The sequence below is a fragment of the Asterias amurensis genome, chromosome 5 (assembly GCF_032118995.1).
Source record: "Asterias amurensis chromosome 5, ASM3211899v1".
In the NCBI taxonomy this organism is placed as follows: domain Eukaryota; kingdom Metazoa; phylum Echinodermata; class Asteroidea; order Forcipulatida; family Asteriidae; genus Asterias; species Asterias amurensis.
In genome coordinates, this window is record NC_092652.1 from 17,563,443 (window position 1) to 17,586,521 (window position 23,079).

Below are 23,079 nucleotides of genomic sequence, written 5' to 3' on the forward strand. Positions count from 1 at the left end.
TATTTCAAGAGAAGTCTTTCACCATTACCTTCTGTAAACCCTGTAAATTATTTGTAAATTTGTGAACTTTTTTTTTTTCTGTACCGAAAGGGTCCAATGGCTTTAAAGCTAGTGTCTTAAGACTCGATCCTTCTGAAAGATATCTCAATATTTAATGGCAGCTGGGATGTCTATGGGAAGCGACTTAACCTCCTGAAGAGTGTTAGTGTAAACATGTCCGAGCATTTAAAGCCAATGGACCCTTTCGGTAAACAGTATTGTCCAAGGCCCACACTTCGTGTATCACAACTTATATATAAAATAACAAACCTGTGAAAATTTAGGCTCAATCGGTCATCGGAGTCGGGAGAAAATAATGGGAAAACCCACTCTTGTTTCCGCGCGTTTCGCCGTGTCATGACATGTGTTTAAAATAAATCCGTAATTCTCGCTATCGAGAATTTATGTTGTTTTTATGTTTTCTCAAAAAGTAAAGCATTTCATGGTACAATATTTCAAGAGAAGTCTTTCACAATTACCTTCTGTAAACCCTGTAAGTTATTTGTAAATCTGTGAACTTTTTTTCTGTACCGAAAGTGTATAATGGCTTTAATACTCCTCACAATTATCGCATTTATTTTTTTCTTCAACTAATTTCGGCAGAAAGACGCAGAAAATTTTCGGATATAACATGTAGACAGGTTCACAGTCATAAAGACTGCATATTTCTTCATACGAATCAAGTCAAATTAATTCCAAGGTTCGAATTTGATAACAAATTTGTCAACGGGCAGCGGCGGCTTGCACGAAGGGTCGCTTTGTGACAGCCAAACCAGGCGGGGGTCTATTAATGAACAAAAGTCGGCAATTTCTATGTTTACGCAGAACTTCAAGATAATTTTACTCGCAACGGTGGAATACATTATTACAATGCGCATTGAAAGACACACAAGCCACGTAAATATAGGCTCGCTTTTAATTGCTAGTTGGGGTAAAATTTCTTTTGCAACCATATATCTTAGAAATGCACTCAGCATCTGTGTTAAAGCAACAAAAATTTCGGTACACGACAATTAAACGCCAAAAACGGATTACGTATGGACGATTTCAATTTGCATTATGCTAAACAGTTGTCTATACCTACAAAATTTGTGCGATGTCTCAAAAACAACAGAACGGTTAAAAACACCCACACCAAATGTTTACTTTCCCTTTCAAGGCAGAGGACACTATTGGTAGTTGCCAAAGACTAGCCTGCACAGTTGGTGTATCTCAACATATGCATAAAATAACAAACCTGTGAAAATTTGAGCTCAATCGGTCATCAAAGTTGCGAGATAATAATGAAAGAAAAATAACCCTCGTCACAAGAAGTTGTGTGCGTTTAGATGGTTGATTTCGAGACCTCAAGTTCTAAATCTGAGGTCTCGAAATCAAATTCGTGGAAAATTACTTCTTTCTCAAAAACTATGGCACTTCAGTAGGAGCCGTTTCTCACTATGTTTTAAACCACCAACCCATTACTCCCCATTACTCGTCACCAAGAAAGGTTTTATGCTAATAAATATTTTGAGTAATTACCAATAGTGTCCACTGCCTTTAAAAAGCAATGGTTATGGTAGATCAATATCCCCCATCTGCAATTTCATTCTCAAATAGATTAAAATAAATGTGTTGAAAGTCAAGAGCTGCCCCTTCTCTACCCACAAGAGGGCAAATTTATTAAAATGATGTGTCAGCCCCTGTGTATGTACTGAAGAGCCACCGACAGCTCAGAGAAGAAATATTGACTATTATCTTGTAATGTAGGAAGGAAGACACGTCTGGCCAAAGGGGATCTGATCAAGATGAATTAAGTCACTATTTACAATAAATAACACGAGTATTTATTTATTCGTGACTGTGTTATTAGCTTGTGGTGAGGGTAGGGGAGGTTGGGAGAGTAGGGGAGGTGGGGGGGGGGGGGGGCGGTAGTCAGAGCTTAATCAAGTGACCATGGAACTCAATCATTTTATAATATGGCAAGATAGGCATATACGCACGTTTCGTTGTTATAAATAGGGAGGTTTAGCTGCGCGTCTCGAGCAAAAACGTGAACGTGAAAGTCAAAATAATTTGCTGTAAAAATCTCACGTTTTAAGCATACATGAAGTTATCATTTCTCACGTCAGGTACGTACATGCAGACGTCATACGTGAGCATGAAATAAGCCCAAAGTGGTGATTCACCTAGAAACGACACAATTGTCTGACGTTCACATTCACGTTTTTGCTCGCGTAACGTGCAGCTAAACCTCCCTAATCTAAAGAAGAAAAAAAGTATTAGCTGTTAGAAACTGCTAGCCAACTTGAAGGACCTTTGGTATAAATGCTTTTAAGCATACAATAACTGACTGGCTGACTGGCCTGACGTCCCGACCCGACGTCCCGACCCTTGCAAAGTCTTTCCGGAAGGCTAAATGAAAACACATAAACAGGTATACTGGTGCAACCAAAGCAGTCGAGTAGAGATGAAACCACGCAGAGAAAACAGAGGGATAAACTAACACTGTGAATTGACTGGATGTGATTTTACAACTAAAATGGAAAGGCTATTTTTTGGGATGTCATTTTGGAAAAAGGATGTGATTTTGTCCCAAATCACATCACAGCCAGAAATCACATCCGTGTTTAAAGGGACACACCGGCCGAAATGGGCTATTTGGGCTACAAAATAGACTAAGATATGACTCCAACGGTCTTCCAGGAATGAAGAAGAACAGTCCTTAAAACAAATCATCAAATTTAGCCGTTTTTGAGCATTTTAAGACAAAAACGCAGGTCGCGTGATTGTTCTAACCAAAAAGTGGTACAAACAATCACGTGACCTTCCGGGCTAGTTTTACTTTCAGCCGTCTATAAGTAACTTACTTAACCAAATTTAAATCTTTTTTTTTACAAAATTATTTACGAATAATTGACGAAAAAGATCATGTATTCAAATTATCGCTACAAAATGTCAATAATGGTGAAAAATCTAAAGTAAGATTCACATTCAAAGAGTCCGTGTAACGGAAGCTTGTTATGGCCGCTTTGGTTTTTTAAAATCATTTTTCGCTAAATACGTGACATTTTGATGATTTTTTTTACAGCAACCATCTATAAAAACATTATTTATGATTCTACACCCCTAAATTGCGTAAACGGTGAGCCGGTGTGTCCCTTTAACTGCCAATTATCAAAATCACATCCACTGCGAGCGGCATTACTAAAATCACATCCACTGCTGAGGCCTTAGCCAAAATCACATCCGAGCTAGAAATCACAACCAGGTTTAATTGCCAATTATCAAAATCACATCCACTGCTAGCGGCATTACTAAAATCACATCCACTGTCCAGGCCTTAGCCAAAATCACATCCGAGCCAAAAATCACATCTATGTTTAATTGCCAATTAGCAAAATCACATCTAATGCTAGGGGCCTTACTCAAATCACATCCACTACCCAGGCGGTAGCCAAAATCACATCCAAGACAAAAATCACATCTGTGGTCAACTGCCAATTACCAAAATCACATATAATGTCTGGTTGACACCCAAATCACATCAACTTTACCAGTATCGCATTCTCAAGCCAACTTCCAGTACGTCATGATAAGAGGAGGGCCACAGGGGGGGGGGGGAGGGGGGTGAATGGGCTTGTTCACCACATGAGGTAGGGAACACAAATGACGAAAGCCATGGACCTTTGGAAATGAACTTGAACAAAATGAACGGACTCTTTTCATCTATTCAGCTTTTAAACTCTAAAGTATAACATCCAGGGGAAATTGTCTTATGAGTTGTTTTGTGTTTTTAATTTGTTAAACAAAACAGCGAGAATGCTTACATGTTTTCTAAGCAATGTGGCTAAGCAGTTTGAATATACGACAAAATTCAAACACGTGTTTTTTCCCAAAACACTGCATCCAGATGTTCTGCTATTAGCGATACGTAGTCGTGCTCAGCAAGTTTTCACGAAACAGGTCTATGGTTAAAGCCATTATACACTTCACTTTCGGAACAGAAACAAAAAGTTCACATATTTACAAACAACTTGCAGGGTTTAGACAAGGTGAAAGACAGTTATCAATTCTCGATTAACGAGAATTACGGATTTATTTTAAACATATATGAAATGACACGGCGAAACGTGCGGAAACAAGGTATGGGTTTTCCCGTTATTTTCTCCCGACTCCGATGACCGATTGAGCCTAAATTTTCACAGGTTTGTTATTTAATACATAAGTGTGATACATGAAGTGTGGGCCTCTGGGCAATACTGTTTACCAAAAGTGTCCAATGGCTTTAATATAGGCTTGGAGATCACACCAAGTTCACTGCTAAAATGACAAACATTCTCTGTTTCTTTGTGACATGCGTAAAACATCTTATTAGGTTAGCACCCGCATTTTCCCCACCCCACCCTTTTTAAAATTACACACTACGTGGAGACAGTTCCGGTGCCCTAGTTTGACATGTTGTTGTCATTGATGAATGCCGAAGACTCAAAGAGGAAAGCGTGGATGATTTTTTAAAACATGTTCCATGTATGCCTGACCCGTTTCGTGTTTTCCGCTTTGCTAAATGGATAAGTACCAAAGAAGCAGTATAGTGGGCGTTTTGGTTTAACCATTTTCTCATGGTTTAAAGACCAATGTTACATTTAGAAGTAAGACTCCAAGTCAGTTCACTTGAGATATCTTTCATTTTTATTTTGTTTCATTTCATGTATTTTGGTTGTGAAGCCAAAAACTCTAACAGAGAATCTAACCGCTGTAACAAAGAACCCAATGGAGAGAAGACAAATCAAGTTTGTGAACAGTGACGTACTGGGCCCAATTTCATAAAGCTGCTTAGCACAAAAATTTGCCAAGCATGAAATTTTTGCCCTGATAAAAAAGAAGATACCACCCAAATTTCCACGTGATTTTTCAGGATAAGGAAACAACAGCTGACTACCACTAACAAGCAATATGCAACAAATGGAAATTTGGTTGGTAATCCTGTTTTTATCAAGAAAGAAATGTCATGCTAAGCAAATTTTTGTGCTTAGCAGCTCTATGAAATTGGGCCCAGGTAGGTCAGAGCGTTTCCACCAGAAGTATAAAGTAAAGTCTGTAATTCCAGTTTCATTTGCATGAGAATATTGATGATCCAATAGACAGGAGACAGGATACCAGTCTATCGCAGGAGACTCATCAGCTCTCACCGGTACCTACTTGTACTCCTGGTTGGAGAGAAGCAATTATGATAAAAGTGAATTTCTCAGGGGCACGGGGGTCGCGAACGAAATATCAGAACTAGACCGCTCGTTCATGACGTGACACCACACAAACAGTTCCCAGATCAGAAATGATTTCTTGATCCAAAAGGACCTGACAAATTTCAGGGTCAGGTCTGACCTATTAATTCTGATTTCTGACCCTAGTTTCTTTTTGAGTGTACCCCTGCGCTCGTCATCAGTGAGTAAACGTCGGGAGAAGTCAATGTTTTGATCGAAAAACCATAACTGCTTACCTATGATTTGATATTTGTTGTCCCTGATTGGCATGCACAGGATCGAGCGTGTGTGAAATCCAGTGGCTTTGTCGAGCTCCTTGTCAAACCGCGGATCGTTCTGAGCGTCGTAGATATTCAACGTGTCCCCAGTCGATGCGACGTGTTCTATGATACCATTAGATAGCTTGACACCGGTGCAGCACATGGTGTTGGTGCTGTGACCATTGTGGAGAGACGAGGGAAGGTCGAACACCTTGGAGAATGTGATGGTCTGGAGAAGGAAAATATGCAAAAATATCCCTCGTCAAAAGATACCACACATTGTTTGTTGTTACAGCCTATCATGGGCGTCAATCAGGGGGGACATGTCCCCCCACCTTTTGGAGGGTGGGGGACACAATATCAAGTGTCCCCCACCTTTTTGACCACCTTTATCATGAAGCCAAAGTTTTGCACTGTGTCCCTATATGGGCATTAATCCTGTGGGCAAAGGATGACACAATATCCCCTCTCTAAATTGGCCCTAGATTGCATCACAGAGCATCTAAAATGCAAAATTTTCCCGGGCCCGCACCCCACGCCGTAAATGCTTCTCATGCGCATGCTCCATCGATGACAGATTTGCACCTCCCCCTTGAAAGAGTGGAAGGGACGTGTACCCCCACCCCACCCCACCCCATTTTCGAAGGGTGGGGGACACAGTATCAGTGTTACCCGTGTCGTTTGACCACCTTTATTATGAAAATCGTGTTTTGCACTGAGGAACTGTGGAGCACTGGAATACAAATATTCACACAGCTCATTGTTCTGTTTCGTTTGCCATTTGGCTGCTAAATGGCCTAAAAATTGCATCACAGAGCATCTAAAAATACAAAATTTGAGCGGGCCCGGACCCATGCCGTAAAGGTTTCACACTCACGTGCTCACTATTTGACAGTATTTTCCCCTAAAACTTGGTTCATAGAGCCGCACTTGAAGATGCTGTCAACCCAAAAGGTTCTACTGCTGCTCACATTTTACAGATGTTCTGTTCCATTCTGACAGATTTGCCCCATAAAACTTGTGTCTTCGGTCTGGTGATGATAGGGATGAAACGCCGTCTGATCATTACAATGCAGAAACAATATTGATATAACGAAGCTATAATTGAGCTGCTCTTTAGGTACAATCACAATGAAAGCAAGAATAGGTGCATCATAGCTTGAAATAGGCATTAAATTCCAACATCTGAGAGGGGGGAACATCACCCCTCAGATTCACTAGATTGCACCAGAGAGCATCTACGGGCTAAAAAAAATTCCGGGGCCCTAAAGCGGGCCCCGGAACCCCACGCCGTAAATGTTATGTCCCCCCCACACTTCAAGACGGATTGACGCCCCTGCAGCCTATAAGCCACTAGTGAGTTAGATTTGAATAGTGTCTGGTTTACAATTATTAATAGCTTACTCAGAAGTTACTAATTAAGTATGAATTCCTCAGACTATAGTAACAGTTGCTATGTCTCATGATTCGGGAAGGTTTTTGTATAGCAACCTCCATGTATGTGGGATTGAGGCATTGGTAAGGTATCGCTGTATATTTGGTTTAGGCGGTAACACCATGGGTAGATTATGTTCTTTTAAAGCTTGCCTTGCGATTTATTCTTAAGCCTGAAACCATTTAATTAATGCCATAATTGTGCCTTATACATCTATACATAATTGTGTATGGGTGTTCACCGTCTCTTATACGTAACTCGCAAGAGCTTGCCTTGAACCATGTGACATACGGACCGTCCCAAAAGGTGTGAGGAATTCAAATTTAAGAGGTAACTTGTGGTTAAGCACGTTATTGAGCCAGACATTAATTCAAATCTAATTGTTATACCTCAGTAACAAACTGTGAAGTTTGATTGGTCGAGAACAAATCATGTGACGTGCAACAAAAACGCATGTTACATGGTTCGGGGTCGAGTAACACTGGTGTACATCACCTTGATCGTTCCCAGCGTTGGTCGATTTCCAGCGCTGTGTACGAAACAGCCGCGGGTTCGAGGGAATTGTTACTTGTTCGTCTGCATGTTTATTAAACATTGAACAGTCCGTCGTAATAATGTTTGAAGATGACAACAAAACTTCAAGAAGAGGAATAACAATTATACGAAAGTATAACAAAACAACTATTGCACGTTGTGGCCGGGGTCCTTGGGTTTTGTACACACTCGGTGGCAAATGGCATCTTCGGGCGCCATTTTCCCCCTTGGGTGTACAAAACGCCATGGACCCCGTCACAGCGTGCAACAATTGTATACTGGCAAATGGCTTATTGGGCAGTACAGGGCAGTACGTGCACCATGGTTAAGAAGATCGTGTTGGTAAAAATGGTCGAGAGTCACTATGGCTTGGGCTATGGCAAGACCACCATGTCTGCATTACTCGTTCACTGCAATGCATACCACTCATTAATATAACCACATCCATAGCAAGATACGCTATGCTCGGGTCGTTCCAAGCCTAAAACAAAACATTATCTGAGTCTGACATACATTTTACTTGAGGGCCCATACAGTCAAACCTACCCTGTTAGTTTTATCCAAAAGGCATGATCCATATCTTAACAGGCCTCGACAACTAAAGCATGTATCGAGGTAATAATATTTGTGTAGAAAAAGTATAACCCTGAACAAATATTTCAATAAAAGAAAGTTGTTATCGAGAGGAAGCATCATCACTGGCAGCAAACAGCAATGACACAGTCAATTTAACACACGCCTTATCAGAGTGTGCCGGGTACCAGTTGAGTGACACCCTCACACAAAAGTTGAACGAGCGATAACCACACGTATATGTCAGCAAGTAATTGGGGGAAACAAGTGAAGACACGAGTCTGCTGTTTGCTGTCTGATTATATCGGTGTTGCTGAAGGGGGGAGCGAGATGGATATAGAGGGTGAGAGAGAGGTGACACGGAACGAGGGTATCAACGGGAGGGGGGATTTTGTATGTAGTATAGAATTGCCATCCTCACAATTTGTCCTGAATAATTGTTTAAAGGCACTGGGCACTTAAAGGAACACGTTGCCTTGGATCGGTCGAGTTGGTCTTTGAAAAGCTTTTGTAACCGTTTTTTTTATAAAATGCATATAGGTAGAAAGATAATGTAAAAGTAGAATTCAATGACCCACACAAACATGCCTCGAAATGGCACTGTTTTCCTTTTACCTCGTAGACTAACACGGTCGGCCATTTATGACTCCCATAAATGGCCGACCGTGTTAGTTCGCACAGTAAAAGGAAAACCACGCAATTTCAATGCAAACTTGTGTGGATTATTGTATTCTACTTCTTAAACATCTTTCCAACTAAATGCATTTTATAAAAAAAAACGGTTACAAACGCTTTTTATAGACCAACTCGTCCAATCCAAGGCAACGTGTTCCTTTAAGGTATTCTCAGATGATGTATTTCAACATGTGCATTAACTAACAAACCTGTGAAAGTTTTGGCTCAAAATTGGGCATCGCAGTTGCAGGAGAATAATGAAATTTTGTTTACTTATGTTTCAAAAACTACGTTACTACGTTACGTTACAGAGGGAGCCATTTCTCACAATGTTTAATACTGTCAACAGCTCTCCATTGCTCGTCTAGTGTACTGAAGGATGCCCTTTAAAAAAATATTTTTTAGAAAAAAACAAATAACCCCCATTGAAAAGCACTACGACAGTGGCAATTTTGATGTACAGACAACGAGATTGCACGCGGGGGGGGGGGGGGGGGGGTGTGGCAAAGTTCTGGAGAGAGCGTGTTCGTCATCGTCCTCACCCGATGTGTTGTTTGTTGGGAAAACATTTGGGAAGTTGCAGAGATTTGGGTGAGAGATGGATCATGGCCAGACATCGAGGCTCTGTTTGACCTGGGGATGTGTTTATGTGTACTCTTTGTAAGGGTCTGTGGGCAGGCTGTCTGTGGGGAAAGAGCGTGGTTTAGAGTTTAAAGTCATCTATCCACCATTTACAAATGTAGATGGGAATCGAGAGGATTTGTTATGATTATGGAACATGAACTCAAGAGCATGGTAAACAAATTTAATTTAGCAATTATGATCATAACAAATAAGCATAACAAAACTTATACCCATACGTGTAACCATAACACAGGACCATTAACAACAAATCCATAGCATATGAAAACAAAAAATATATGACAAACTATAAACCAAACATAAAACGATATCAAACATATTATCATAACATATAGGCATAACATAACATGAGCAACCGTATAACCCCAAATAGACATACTAAACATAACATGGGACGATATGTATGATATAATAACCTTTACATAAACCACATTATTTTACAAAATAAATAACCGTAACCAGATAACCGTTTCACCATAACTGATCACCGCAGTTCAACTGCAGGTAAATCATGACGGTATCTTTCTTTATACACATCATCGCAGTAAACATTTATAAAACAATGGACGCATCAAACAATTGCTGACACCATAACGAGCACTTCGTGTCCTCTGTGCGCTGCAATGCAGTTAAACATAAAACTGTAATCTCCAGAAGAGAGAGAGAGAGAGAGAGAGAGAGGAGAGAGAGAGAGAGAGAGAGAGCAGGGGCGGGGGTGGTGGAGAGGAGGGGGGTGGGTAGGTCATTACTGTTTGATATTGGACTCAAGAAGGCCCTTCAATGTAATCCGACTTGACGCACGAATTTCAACAAGTGATCATGTACACTGTATGCCCTTCATCTTCTTGTGCCTTAAGAATGTTAATTTCACGCCTGACTGAATCACATCAAGAAACACAGACATGTAACCTTTGTTTTAATTAAAGGGGCCATTGAAGCCCCAAACAAACAAAATGATCAAGTACATGTTTCTTGAAAGCTAATGTGTAGAAGTAGCAGTCATCCACGGTGAAAAATAAGAGTTGAAACGGTTCTAAAAAGGAATCAGCGTTTAGTGGGAAAAGCTTTCTGACAAGAAAATGTCATCTGTGACATGATATGTTTACAAACAGAGCCACAGAGCCTGGACTTCCCGCAGACAAGATGTTGTAGACAATTACAACCCTATAAAAGAAGACATAACATCTTATATCTTATGGAGATTGCACTCTCTGACTTTTATTAACATTTGATATGAAGACAGGGGGCACATCTCAAAACATGTTAAGCTGTAATTTTTAAACTCTTGACTTTATCTGGAAAAATTACGCAAAATGTAAAACGTCATACGAGGCCACTGTAGTATTTTGCCTGCCATGAAATGCCCCCAAATGTACACACATACAGTGTTGTGGGGACTTCATATTGTTGATCTGTTATTCCCTTATGTTAAAGAATCATGTTGTGGGTACCCAGTTTAACAGATAGTGACCTTTTCCGTGTCATTGCAACGCGGAATCTGTGTCGAACAGACCCTAAGTTGGTTAAGCTGAGCTTGAATCTAAGCTCAAATCACATTTGACAACCAATTTCCGGGTCAGCCTGACTTAGAAGAGAGTCAGGTCCCCTGAGACCCAGGATCTGGTTCGATTCTTACCATGGATTTTTACTACCCTTTAAAGATCCTGATGAGTAATTGGGCCAACCACAGTGAGAAATAAATCTGAGCGTGTATTAATATCTTGTTCATCATTCATACATCGGATGTACTATCATTCATCATGCATATATAATACATTTTATGCATTGTATCTACTTAAAGGTACGATACATGGTGGAAACAATTTCCAGCGAAACTGCTTTCAATCGTCAAGCCTCGTCATTTAGGCTTATCCACTAGTTCGGGTACTTTTCCCCGTCTAAAGTACTGTTGTGCGGTGGTGAGGATTGTTCCTCAACACCGGGTTGCTAACTTTCGAGCTGACAAATCAAATATGGAAATATAAAAGGGCTCAAATATCATACAGAAACAAAGGGACCCACTTATTTGGTGAAAACATTCAAACAAAATTGGCTCGAATAGAGACACATTTACTGGAGTGTGACTTCAACCAAGGACCGGCGCTTTACTGAGCTATCCAGCCCTATGTTTGCCGTCTCTCTATTTTATCAATATCTTTGTTTAGGGTGCCAGTCAGAAGCCATTCGTAACTATGCAGATGCTATTCACACATACAATTAATGGTAAAAATACCAAAACATTACCTCTCGTGGTTTGTATATGTAATAAAAGCCACAGGTACACCAATTGGGAATCGAACATACTACATTCCGTACAGTATGTTTGACAAAAACTCCTGAACTATAAGCAAGATAGAGACACACAATTCAAATCAAAATCCGGCTTCCGAAAAAGAAAAAAATGTATGGCCATTTTACGCCATCTTCATATAGAAGTTACAGGTAGATACCCTGGTAGACCAGCGAGCTTGCTTTAAGCAACGAGCGACTTTCTCGATGGCTATAATTTAGTTGAAGTTGCCATTACACGAGAGAGCATTGTTTGTTTAGATGGTATAATGAACAGTCGTGTCTCTGTACCGTCTGTACAATGCAATACATCAGAAGCTGCATGCAAGCTGGTCATAGCAAAAATAATAACTTCATGCCAATTACATTAAAAAACACTAGACAAATAATAATCAAGCAATGATGCATCTTGAAGCAGCTTGTTATAAGGAAGAAGAAGCAATACGTACATTGAAATGCTATCATAACAAACACTACGTCATCAAAATCCCACACGAAACTTAAATTTGCCAGCGATATTATGAGACTAAAGTGACTACAGCCATAATTCATTCGCTCTCACGTCTTGCATATTATTTTCACAGAAAACAGAGCTTTCTCTAAATCATGTGGACAGGCCTGTTAGTCGTTTTGTTATTGCACGGCAGGACAACTGCACATAATGTTGAAGTTCGCCGGGTACATATTTCATGCGGTTGGGCTCTTATAAAGTACCTTTTAGGATGTGAACTTAAAGGAACATTAAATAATTGGTAAAAAAGACAAACTCGTCCGAGAACACAGATTTACATACAACGGTCTAATGAAGATGATAGTAAAACAAATTCTCTTGAGTTTGCCGGGTACATTATTCATGCGGTTGGGCTCTTATAAAGTACCTTTTACTAAAATAAAAGGAACATCAAAGAATTGGTAAAAAAAAAAAACCTTGTCCGAGATCACAGATTTACATACGAAGGTCTAATGAAGATGATAGTAGAACAAATTCACTTGAAATATTTCTGTCTGAAATGTCATATTTGATGAGAATTAAATAAGGCTTAATATCCCGATTGGAATTTATCGCTCAGGAAGCGTTTCATTCATTTTTTTTGAATCGATGTCATGGAAAATGTGTAGTCAGTTTTTCACTATTTTCTCAAGACCCAGATGGCTAATTGATCTCAAACTTCTACATGTTTGTCAGTTGATGTATATGGTGGGTTACATAAAGTTGCGAGAGAATAGTGGAAAAAAAACCCTTGTCGCACAGGTTGTTTGTGTTCAGATGCATTGAATTTGAGACCTCAGCGGAGGTCTCTTATTAAACTGAAGGTGAGATATTACTTCTTTCTAAAAAACTACCTAACTTTGGAGGGAGCCATTTCTCACAATGTTTGAAACCACCAATAACTTTGAGCAGTTACCAATAGTGTCCAGTGCCTTTAAGTGTGAGGCAGCATCTGCGTAGGATGGTAAAGGATGCTTGACTATTGGGAAGGAGGACGTTATTGATTGGGTATCAAATGCTACACGCCGTGCATCAGGTTAATGCACTGTCATGGCGGACACACAGAGTTTCTTAGAAATGTTCACTCGCAAGAACCCCGGGGTAAAAATTAAACTTGTGAACCCGGGTTCAATGACGTGAGTCCCATCCACTCAATAATAATCCCGGCTCGGTGATCCGCGGGCCAAAATGACAATGAACGTAAATTCCGGACAGTGATTCCGGATTATTTTGACAGACAGTTCAAAACGGGCCCTACTGACTAATCCGGAAGTTAGTCTAGACCTCCACGATCCGGGTTCGAATAGATTCCAATGCACTTAGTGCCGGACATTGACTCCGGATAAGTTGGGTCTTTGGTTCAAAACGTCCCACTGATTTATCCCGAAGTGGGTCTAAACCTCCAAGTTCCGGGTCCGGATCAATTTCGACTCAAGAGACTTTATGTATGTTACTCGGGTGGGATTCAAACCCACGACCCTTTCAATTCTAGAGCAGTGTCTTACCAACTAGACTACCGAGGTTGCCCGGTAGCTAGAGGCAGTTCGAATCCTATGTTTTGGCAGCGGGTACCGCAACGATATAAGAGTTTGCATCGGGGATAAAGAATATTAATTTTGGTTTTTACCCTTACACCGATGTGTAATAGCATTGTATACTCAAAATATCACCGATGCAAATTTAACATCTATCCCGTATACATACAGCATGATGATTCCTTTAATGAAACTGTGTTAGCTTAGTAACCCACTCATTGTATCAATCCATAAAATTAACCTGTGAAAATTTCATTTGAAAAAGTGGTAGCGTTTTTGAAATAATATTGCCCGAAAATCTGGAGCTGTTATGTCCACGCAAGAAGAATAATCTGCAATTGGAATACTGAGAAACGTTAATGTCAGTAACACTTTTCGGATTTATATTTGTTTGTATAAAAAGATGATAATTTTGTTCCATTGGAGTGAAAAGCTTTTTAAGTTGTATTATACTGTCCAAATATGCTGTAATTCTTATCAAGTAAGTTTTTACTGCCATGGTTATTAAAATACACAAAGAATGTACACCAACTAAATATACAGACATGTGTTTCAATTCATGAGCTTAACCTTGGCTTCAATTCGTTTTGAAAACTTCATACAAAACCACCATCACATGTAACCATTCGATTTTTAAACATGCTCCCCGCACAGTGTATTGTGATTTTTTAAGGTTCCTTTCTGTAGTGGAGCTGCCTAATAGCAAGGATGAATACAGATCCATACAATAATGGATGAATTGACGTTTCAAAAAGTAGGTTTGTGTTGCCGTTGATACTAAAAGACACACGAATACACCCCAAATAATACGCTCGTGTGTTTCTCAATTCGTGAGCCGAATCCTGTCTCTATTTTGTTTTGAAAAGCTCACACAAAACCACCACATGTAAACATTCGATTTTAAAACATACTCCCCCGCAGTGCATTGTAACTTTCTAAGGATTCTTTGTATAGTGCAGCTGCCCAATAACGAGGCTGAATAACACAGATCCATACAAAACGATTGGATGAACCCCACATTTAAAAAAGTAAGTTGTTATTGCCGTTGATACGAATATACACCGAATAATACACTAATTTCTTTCAATTTGTGAGCTGAATCCAATCTTCATTTTTGTTACGAAAAGCTCTACAAACACCACCACATGTAAACATCCGATGCTCCCCCGTATTGCACTGTAATTTTGCAAGGTTTCTTTCTGTGGTGCAGCTGCCTATAATAACGAGGATGAATAACGTGGATCTATAACCTAAGATTGCATGAACTGATAGTAACAAGGGAGCCAGCCAACATGGCGACATCTTAATAAAAATAAATCCCAACACCATATAAATATCACTTTATAAGTATGAGGATTGAGGTATCAAATAAATGAGAGCTGAGGATACATCTCGGCAAGAATTCAAAATTGCTGCTCAGGTTAAACAAAAAAAATTAAAGAGCGAATTATTGCTTATAAGAATTGGGTTACCGTCCAATGTATTGCAGTCCTATGTATTGTTATATGCTTGATTGGTGCCGTGCTAATTTTGATTTGAAAATAAATTTGTTTTAAAAAGCAATGCTTTTTGTTTTTAACAGTTTAAAGGCAGTGGACACTATGGGTAATTACTCAAAATAATCATTAGCATAAAACCTCACTTGGTAACGAGTAATGGGGAGCTGTTGACAGTATAAAACATTGTGAGAAATGGCTCCTTCTGAAGTGACTTAGTTTCTAGAAAGAAGTAATTTTCCTTGAATTTGATTTCGAGACCTCAGTTTTTTCTTTCATTATTATCTCGCAACTTCGACGACCAATATGAGCTCGAATTTTCACAGGTTTGTTATTTTATGCACATGTTGAGACACACCAAGTGAACAGACTGGTCTTTGACAATTACCAATAGTGTCCAGTGTCTTTAAAGGATTTGGGTACATTTTGTAACACAAAACACACTGTCCACAGATTTACATTAAACTTACACCGTTTGAAGATAATGATGGTAAAAAGCGTACCTTATAATTTTACTTGCTGAGGTGCTGTAGTTTTTGAGAAATGAGTAAAACAATGTCATGAAAATACGTTTTTACATGCTAAAATAATTTTCGTCTCATGATAACTGAGACGAAAGTAACTAATATTTTCAGGGAAGCTTTCTTCTATCATTATCTTCAAACAGTGTAAGTTTAATGTACATCTGTGGACATAGTGGTTTTTTGTCCTACAAAAAGTACAGATAGACCCTTTAAACAAAAAACCGACCCCTGTTTGCGATGTCTCTGTCAATTATTTTCTTATACTTCGTCAGCTCATAATATTTCAAAAAGATTGATTGTTTTAATAAAACAAGAGTCGAAATTGCTTTGGCATGAACTATAGATTCACCGGAAATGTTGCGTGAAAATCGTGACAAAGACGTCAAATCAGTAAAACATGTATTAGATGCCCACAAAATGGTTCAAAATATTGACTTATTCAGGGGGCGTTGAGGTTGTTAAAATCATTCATTGAAACACTAACATCATCGTGAGTGTAAATAGACTGTTACCACGCTGTCACCATCTTGGTCATGTTTCCTGTTTCTAATAACAGTAATGAATGCTTACATTCATTGCGAAAACATGACACCAGACTACTATTGCGTCCAGCCTCAGTTTGGTTACAATGAGTTGGAATGGAGTGAAATAAAGATGACCACACCGTGGTAAAGGTCTAAACATGCCATGATTAGCATTAGTTCGCCATGCTGATTGTTTCAGACAAAACAATTTTTTTATCCGTTGAATTTGATAATTTTCCCAAACTCAACCTGCATTGTGTGCCTTTTGCCAAAAAATGGGGCTGTTCATCACCACTTTTTGTAAACCTCACAATGTGTGCCTTTCTACCCAAAAGTTTTTTTTATTTAAGACACTTGTTTGGCGTAGAAATTCTAATGTAATTCAGCTATGCACTTTACTTTGTAAGATAAGACTGAAGGTGTAAGTGTCTTTTGAATGTCTTGATATAATTATTATTTCAACCGGTACATTAGTAATACCCCTTTTCCCTCACAGATGTAAAGAATATCGAACACCTTTACGAATACATGAGGCTGGGTTCGCCACAAAAAAATAAGAAGAGACAAGAAAATAATGCCGCAAGTTCTTGAGGGAATATTCACCTCCAGAGCGTCATTCTATACAGACTGAGGTACAACAACCTGTCACGTTGACAACACTACTTGAACATCCATAACCCACAGGCTAATAATACATCTAGAGTGAGTTATAAGTAATTACCCCGTACTCATCCACACTGCAATTCAAAAGAGTTTTTGAAGGGTTCAATTCTGTGAAGTCCTGTCTGCCGTCAGTCATAAACGAACCCCGTTTTGTTAAAGTAAAAGGCCCTGGACACTATACATAATTACTCAAAATTACCATATGCATAACAACTGTTTAAAGGCAGTGGACACTATTGGTAACTACTTAAAATAATTAATAGCATAAAGTCTCATTTTATGGGAAGAGGTTTATAGTATAAACAATTGTGAGAAACGGCTCCCTCTGAACGGACGTAATTTTCAAGTGAGAAGTAATTTTCCACGAATTTGATTTCGAGACCTCAGATTTAGATTTTGAGGTCTCGAAATCAACTATCTAAACGCACACAACTCCGTGTGACAAGGGTGTTTTTTTCTTTCGTTATTATCTCGCAATTTCGACGACCAATTGAGCTAAAATTTGTACAGGTTTGTTATTTTTGCATATACTGAGATACACCAAGTGAGAAGACTGGTCTTTGACAATTACCAATAGTGTCCAGTGGCTTCAAGCTGTTCATAGTATAGAGAGACGACTTCCTCTGAAGTAACGTAGTTTTTGCGAAAGAGGTAATTTTTTTTGCACAGTTAAGGCACTGTGAACACTGTTGGTAACTACTTAAAATAATTGTTAGCATAAAACCTCTTTGGTAACGAGCAATGAAAAGCTGTTGATGAGTAAAGAAATTGTGAGAAACGGCTCCCTATTAAGTATTCGCCGTTTTGTAGAAAGAGGTGATTTCGCAACCATTAAAATACTATATGCCTGAAGCCTTTAGCAGACATCTAATAGCACACAAAGTGCAACAATGGTGTAACTCTTTTCTTTCATTCTCTAGCAACTTTGACGACATACTGAGTAAATGTTTTCATAGATTTGTTTTCTTATGTATATGTTGGTCTACACCTATAGTGAGAAGAATACTGGTCGTTGATAACTACCAAAGGTGTCCAGGGGTGGATTTCACAAAGGTAGTCCTAACTTAGGACTAGTCATAGGCAATGCTAAGAGATAGGACCAGTCCTAAGTTAGGATGAGTTACTGGTCCTAACTTAGGACCAATCCTATCTCTTGGCATTGCTTAGGACTAGTCCTAAGTTAGGAGGACCAGTCCTAAGTTAGGATGAGTTACTGGTCCTAACTTAGGACCAATCCTATCTCTTGGCATTGCTTGGGACTAGTCCTAAGTTAGGAGGACCAGTCCTAAGTTAGGATGAGTTACTGGTCCTAACTTAGGACCAATCCTATCTCTTAGCATTGCTTAGGACTAGTCCTAAGTTAGGAGGACCAGTCCTAAGTTAGGATGAGTAACTGGTCCTAACTTAGGACCAATCCTATCTCTTAGCATTGCTTAGGACTAGTCCTAAGTTAGGAGGACCAGTCCTAAGTTAGGATGAGTTACTGGTCCTAACTTAGGACCAGTCCTATCTCTTAGCATTGCTTAGGACTAGTCCTAAGTTAGGAGGACCAGTCGTAAGTTAGGATGAGTTACTGGTCCTAACTTAGGACCAATCCTATCTCTTAGCATTGCTTAGGACTAGTCCTAAGTTAGGAGGACCAGTCCTAAGTGAGGATGAGTTACTGGTCCTAACTTAGGACAAGTCCTATCTCTTAGCATTGCTTAGGACTAGTCCTAAGTTAGGAGGACCAGTCCTAAGTTAGGATGAGTTACTGGTCCTAACTTAGGACAAGTCCTATCTCTTAGCATTGCTTAGGACTAGTCCTAAGTTAGGAGGACCAGTCGTAAGTTAGGATGAGTTACTGGTCCTAACTTAGGACAAGTCCTATCTCTTAGCATTGCCTAGGACTAGTCCTAAGTTAGGACTACCTTTGTGAAATCCACCCAGTACCTTTAAAATGCATAGCGATAAGAGAGAGAATGCTTTTGGCGTGGGTGTGTGTATATGTAAAAGGCTGTCCGTGCTCAACCCTACCATATGAAGGAGCAAGGTGCAACCACTTGTCATTTATTATGAGGTGCCCAGGCCTGCACAGTCCACGGGGCTCGAGGTCGGCTGTTTCGAAAGATGGTTGGGTACTTCTTTTCGAACGAGAATTTTACCATTAAAGCCAATCTATCATTACATTATAGCCAAGAACATTAAAGACAATGGACACTATTGGTAATTGTCAAAGACTAGTCTTCTCATTCGGTTGGTGTTTCTCAACATATGCATAAAACAACAAACCTGTGAAAGTTTGAGCTTGATTGGTCGTCGGAGTTGCGAGATAATAATGAAAGAAAAAACACCCTTGTCACACGAAGTTATGCGCTTCGAGACCTCAAATTCTAAACTTGAGGTCTTGAAATCAAATTCGTGGAAAACTACTTCTTTCTCGAAAACTACTTTATTTCAGAGGGAGCCGTTTCTCACAATGTTTTATACTATCAACCTCTCCCAATTACTCGTTACCAAGTAAATCTTTGTGCTGATAATTATTTTTTAGTAATTACCAATAGTCTCCACTGCCTTTAAGTCGAGAATTATAGCCCGGATTTCCCCCATATTTCGTTATTATTCAACTTGCTGCTGGAGATATAGTTTATGTTTGATGATAATATTAATAACATGCATAGATATTTTACAATGACGAAAAAGAAAATGCAAGGCACTACCGAGATCAATACGTGAGGAACGCACAATAAAAGAGGGGGAGGGACAGAGAGAGCGAGCGAGCAAAGAGGAACATTTGCCGTCCGTGTTTACGGAGCGCGAACACGGGGGGGAGTAGAGAGTGTTTACCGTTGATCAAGAAGTTGGGGGAGTACTTGGTCGAAGGAGAGTCCATTCTAGGGTAGCCGTACGTGTCTTTATCATTGGTAGTGACGCAGAGTAAATATAGATGAAGTGAGGGAGAGAGAATGGCACACACAATGCTCGTCATGGTGATTTCCCCCCATCCCAGTCGCTGTATACGGACCTGGGACTACACGTCCTCCTTAATGTAGCGTTCATTGTGTACAGTGTCTATTTGATAAACCTGTTTGGAATTTTAATTTTGACAGGGTAGGATTTCTCTTTCTGTCTCCCCACGCCCTACGAACAAATTATCGGCCTCTTTTGCCGAGGATGCCTTGGACTGCGAGGGTTCACAGTAAGTTTTAATTGAAAGGGTTCACGGTGTAAGCAAGTTCATGCTGTAGTCTGTAGTTTGACCGATTCAAACATTATAAATAGATCACATACAACAAAACATAGAAAGATTAACGAAAGACACTTATGCATGACCTAAATCTCTGCAACCCCTTGATGTGTGTAGACAGTTGTAAATACACGTACTTTCAATAAAGTGAACACATGTTCTGGTAGTGTTCGCTTTAAAGACAGTGGTCAGTGGTGGATCAAAAACAGTGGTGTGACAACTGAGCAGCTTCGTATTCAGGGGAAAGCTTGACTCAAGACACAGTTTATATTGAGCACAACTCTTCACCTATATGCAGTTTTGTTTTGCATAGAATGCTCTGTGGACGTGTGTGTGTCCACAAAGCGTTTGAAATCCCCACAGCGTGTGGACACTTGGTATTCAACGGTTAAACACTCCCACTAGCTTTTAGTACCAGCATTCCCGCCTTGACGCATTATTTTGCCGATCTTCTCATCAATGAATCTTGTTCAAGTGTCATGCGCGTCATGCCAGAGAGTATCTATACATCCTTAAGTACCCGAGTCTAGCTTTCTCCTGAAGATGATCAGAGCATACATATCGAAACGTCGGGGTGTTACCGCTCATCCGACAACCCCATGTTTCGAAAACCCTTTTGATTTTCACTTTAAGGGTAGGGTCGGTGTTAGAGTTGGGGTTATAGTTTGGGTTAGAGTTTGGGTGAGAGCGAGGGTTAGGGTTGAGTTATAGGGTTGGGGTTTAGATTAATCAAGTGTCAGAACATAGGGGGTCGAAACATAGGGGTAACGAAGCAAAAGGATGTTACCACAATACTGGCTCTTTCAGAACGCCTACAAGTCACATGAGAGCCTTTTCACTCACACTTCCACCCAGGGGGTAAATGGGTACCTGTGAGGGCAGAGATGGTTCTTGTGATTGATTTAGCCGAGTAGCGCATATTAATGTTGCACAGGCTGCATACTCCCCACCAGGGAGCTGAGATGGTTTAAGGAGTGATTTAAGGCCCAGTGACCAGGGGTCATAAATGTGAAGCGCTTTGGGACGCCCTCCGGGTGTGAAAAGCGCTATATAAAAACGGGTTAAATTTACTATTATTATTTGTTTTACAGCAAGGCTATTACTATATCAAGTATCTCTAATACACGTTGTCTTCCTCAGAATCCAACAAACAGATTTCGTCACTCGATATCAATTGTCTACACTCAAAGAGAAAAGGCCCTCAACACAATACACAAATTCATCACAAACTAAACCTATACAAACGACATACACAAGTCATTGTATCTTTCTGATATTTCTACACAGTTATATCAAAGGTACATAAAAGGTCCGTACGTTATACAGACCATTTCAAAGAAAAGGTATCACAAGTCACGAACGGTGTTCTCTGGTTACACCAAAAGCGCACGAACACAGGTCACTAATGGTCGACATAATGGGCACAGTAATGACATTTTAAATGTCACAGGCGATAAATCTCCGGGCAAGCTTTGGATACCCTGCTCATGTCACATCTGCATCTATTCATTATCAGGACCTCAGGATCAATAATTACAGACTAATATCCTTTATACATGAGCGACATTACGGCAGTGAACAACACTAGACGAGCTGATGAAGAGATTGTGTGAGTACGTGTGTTTAAAGGCACTGTACACTACTGGTAATTAGTCAAAGTAATTGCCAACATAACACCTAGCGGCTCCCTTGTAAGTAATATAGTTTTTGAGAAAGAGGTAGTTTCATCACTCACTCAATTATTAAAAGACATCATGCCTGAAGCCTTCTGTTAGGCATCAAAAAGCACACATACTTGTGCAACAAGGGTGTTTTCCCTTCCTTATACTCTCGCAACTTCGATGACCAACTGAGTCCAAATGTTCACAGATTTGTTATTTTATGCATATGTCCGGATACACCAAGTGAGGATACTGGTCTTTGACAATTACCGAAGGTGACCAGTGCATTTGAAGGGAAAGAGTACCATTTGTATTTGGGCACGACAGATTGTTATAATCATGTATGAATGTAGAATACACAATGCAACTATGGAGTTGATTGAGTTTGTAGTGTATAGAGCCTTATCATGTTTTTATGAAACCCCATGTCAACTCAAAGGCGAGTTTATAACTAACGCTGCGTGTAGCTCAAGTTTAACTGGTTATAAAATCAATCGAGGTTACAAATTTGTCTTTCACTGCTTTGTTTTCATAACCAAATAATCAGAAAATTATATACTAGTTTAATCTGCAATAATTTGACAGAAGTAGCAAGCAAACTGTGGCCAATTATGCAAAAGGCGGCACCAAAATACATTTAGTAGAACTCCATCTGTTGAATCCCAAATAATATTTGAATTCAACATTGCGCTGTCTGATGGAACCACAATTGAACATACAGATGTATTGTGACTATTTTGGAATGGCTTAACAAGCCATTTCCGGCTTTGCTATTAATATTTCGTGTGGAACGTTTAAGTTAAGAGACTATTCCATTTAATGAATTAATTAATCTTTTAAACAATTAGGAAGGAGTTAATTTTGTTGGGAGGATTTAATTCTTGGAAGCTGTATCCGGAGTCAATCTTTAATGTACGAACGGGTTTATTGAAATTGTTAATTTTGCTTATAAAGTTATTGGAAAGGGTCGGTGAAACTCATATTATTAGATCAGAGAAAGTTGGCCTTATTTGTTTACGAACAATGTTCGAATTTTGTTTACGAATATTTTGACTCAGTGGTTTCTCCCCCATAATTCACCTCTCAATTACGGTTCGAATCCCAGCCTTGCATGTGCCCCTGTCTCCTGTCTTTATCCGCAGGGGCAAAAACAGGTCCCTGCTGGCAGATCCAGTGGTTCCATTGGACACAATGATATCATTGGATACGTGTAGTGACATGAGCTTTCCATAGATGCCCCAAACAGTACACTGCTGTCACGTCCGCAATA

General features: G+C 39.7%; 1 protein-coding gene across 1 annotated transcript in view; it reads right to left on the minus strand.

Moving 5' to 3' along the window:
- Positions 1-23,079, minus strand: part of LOC139937872 (dual 3',5'-cyclic-AMP and -GMP phosphodiesterase 11A-like) — a 115,278-nt gene that overhangs the window by 49,999 nt on the left and 42,200 nt on the right. Inside the window, exon 5 of the mRNA XM_071933244.1 lies at positions 5,519-5,771. Within this exon, the coding sequence (XP_071789345.1) occupies positions 5,519-5,771 (253 nt within the window). The remainder of the gene's footprint in view (positions 1-5,518; positions 5,772-23,079) is intronic.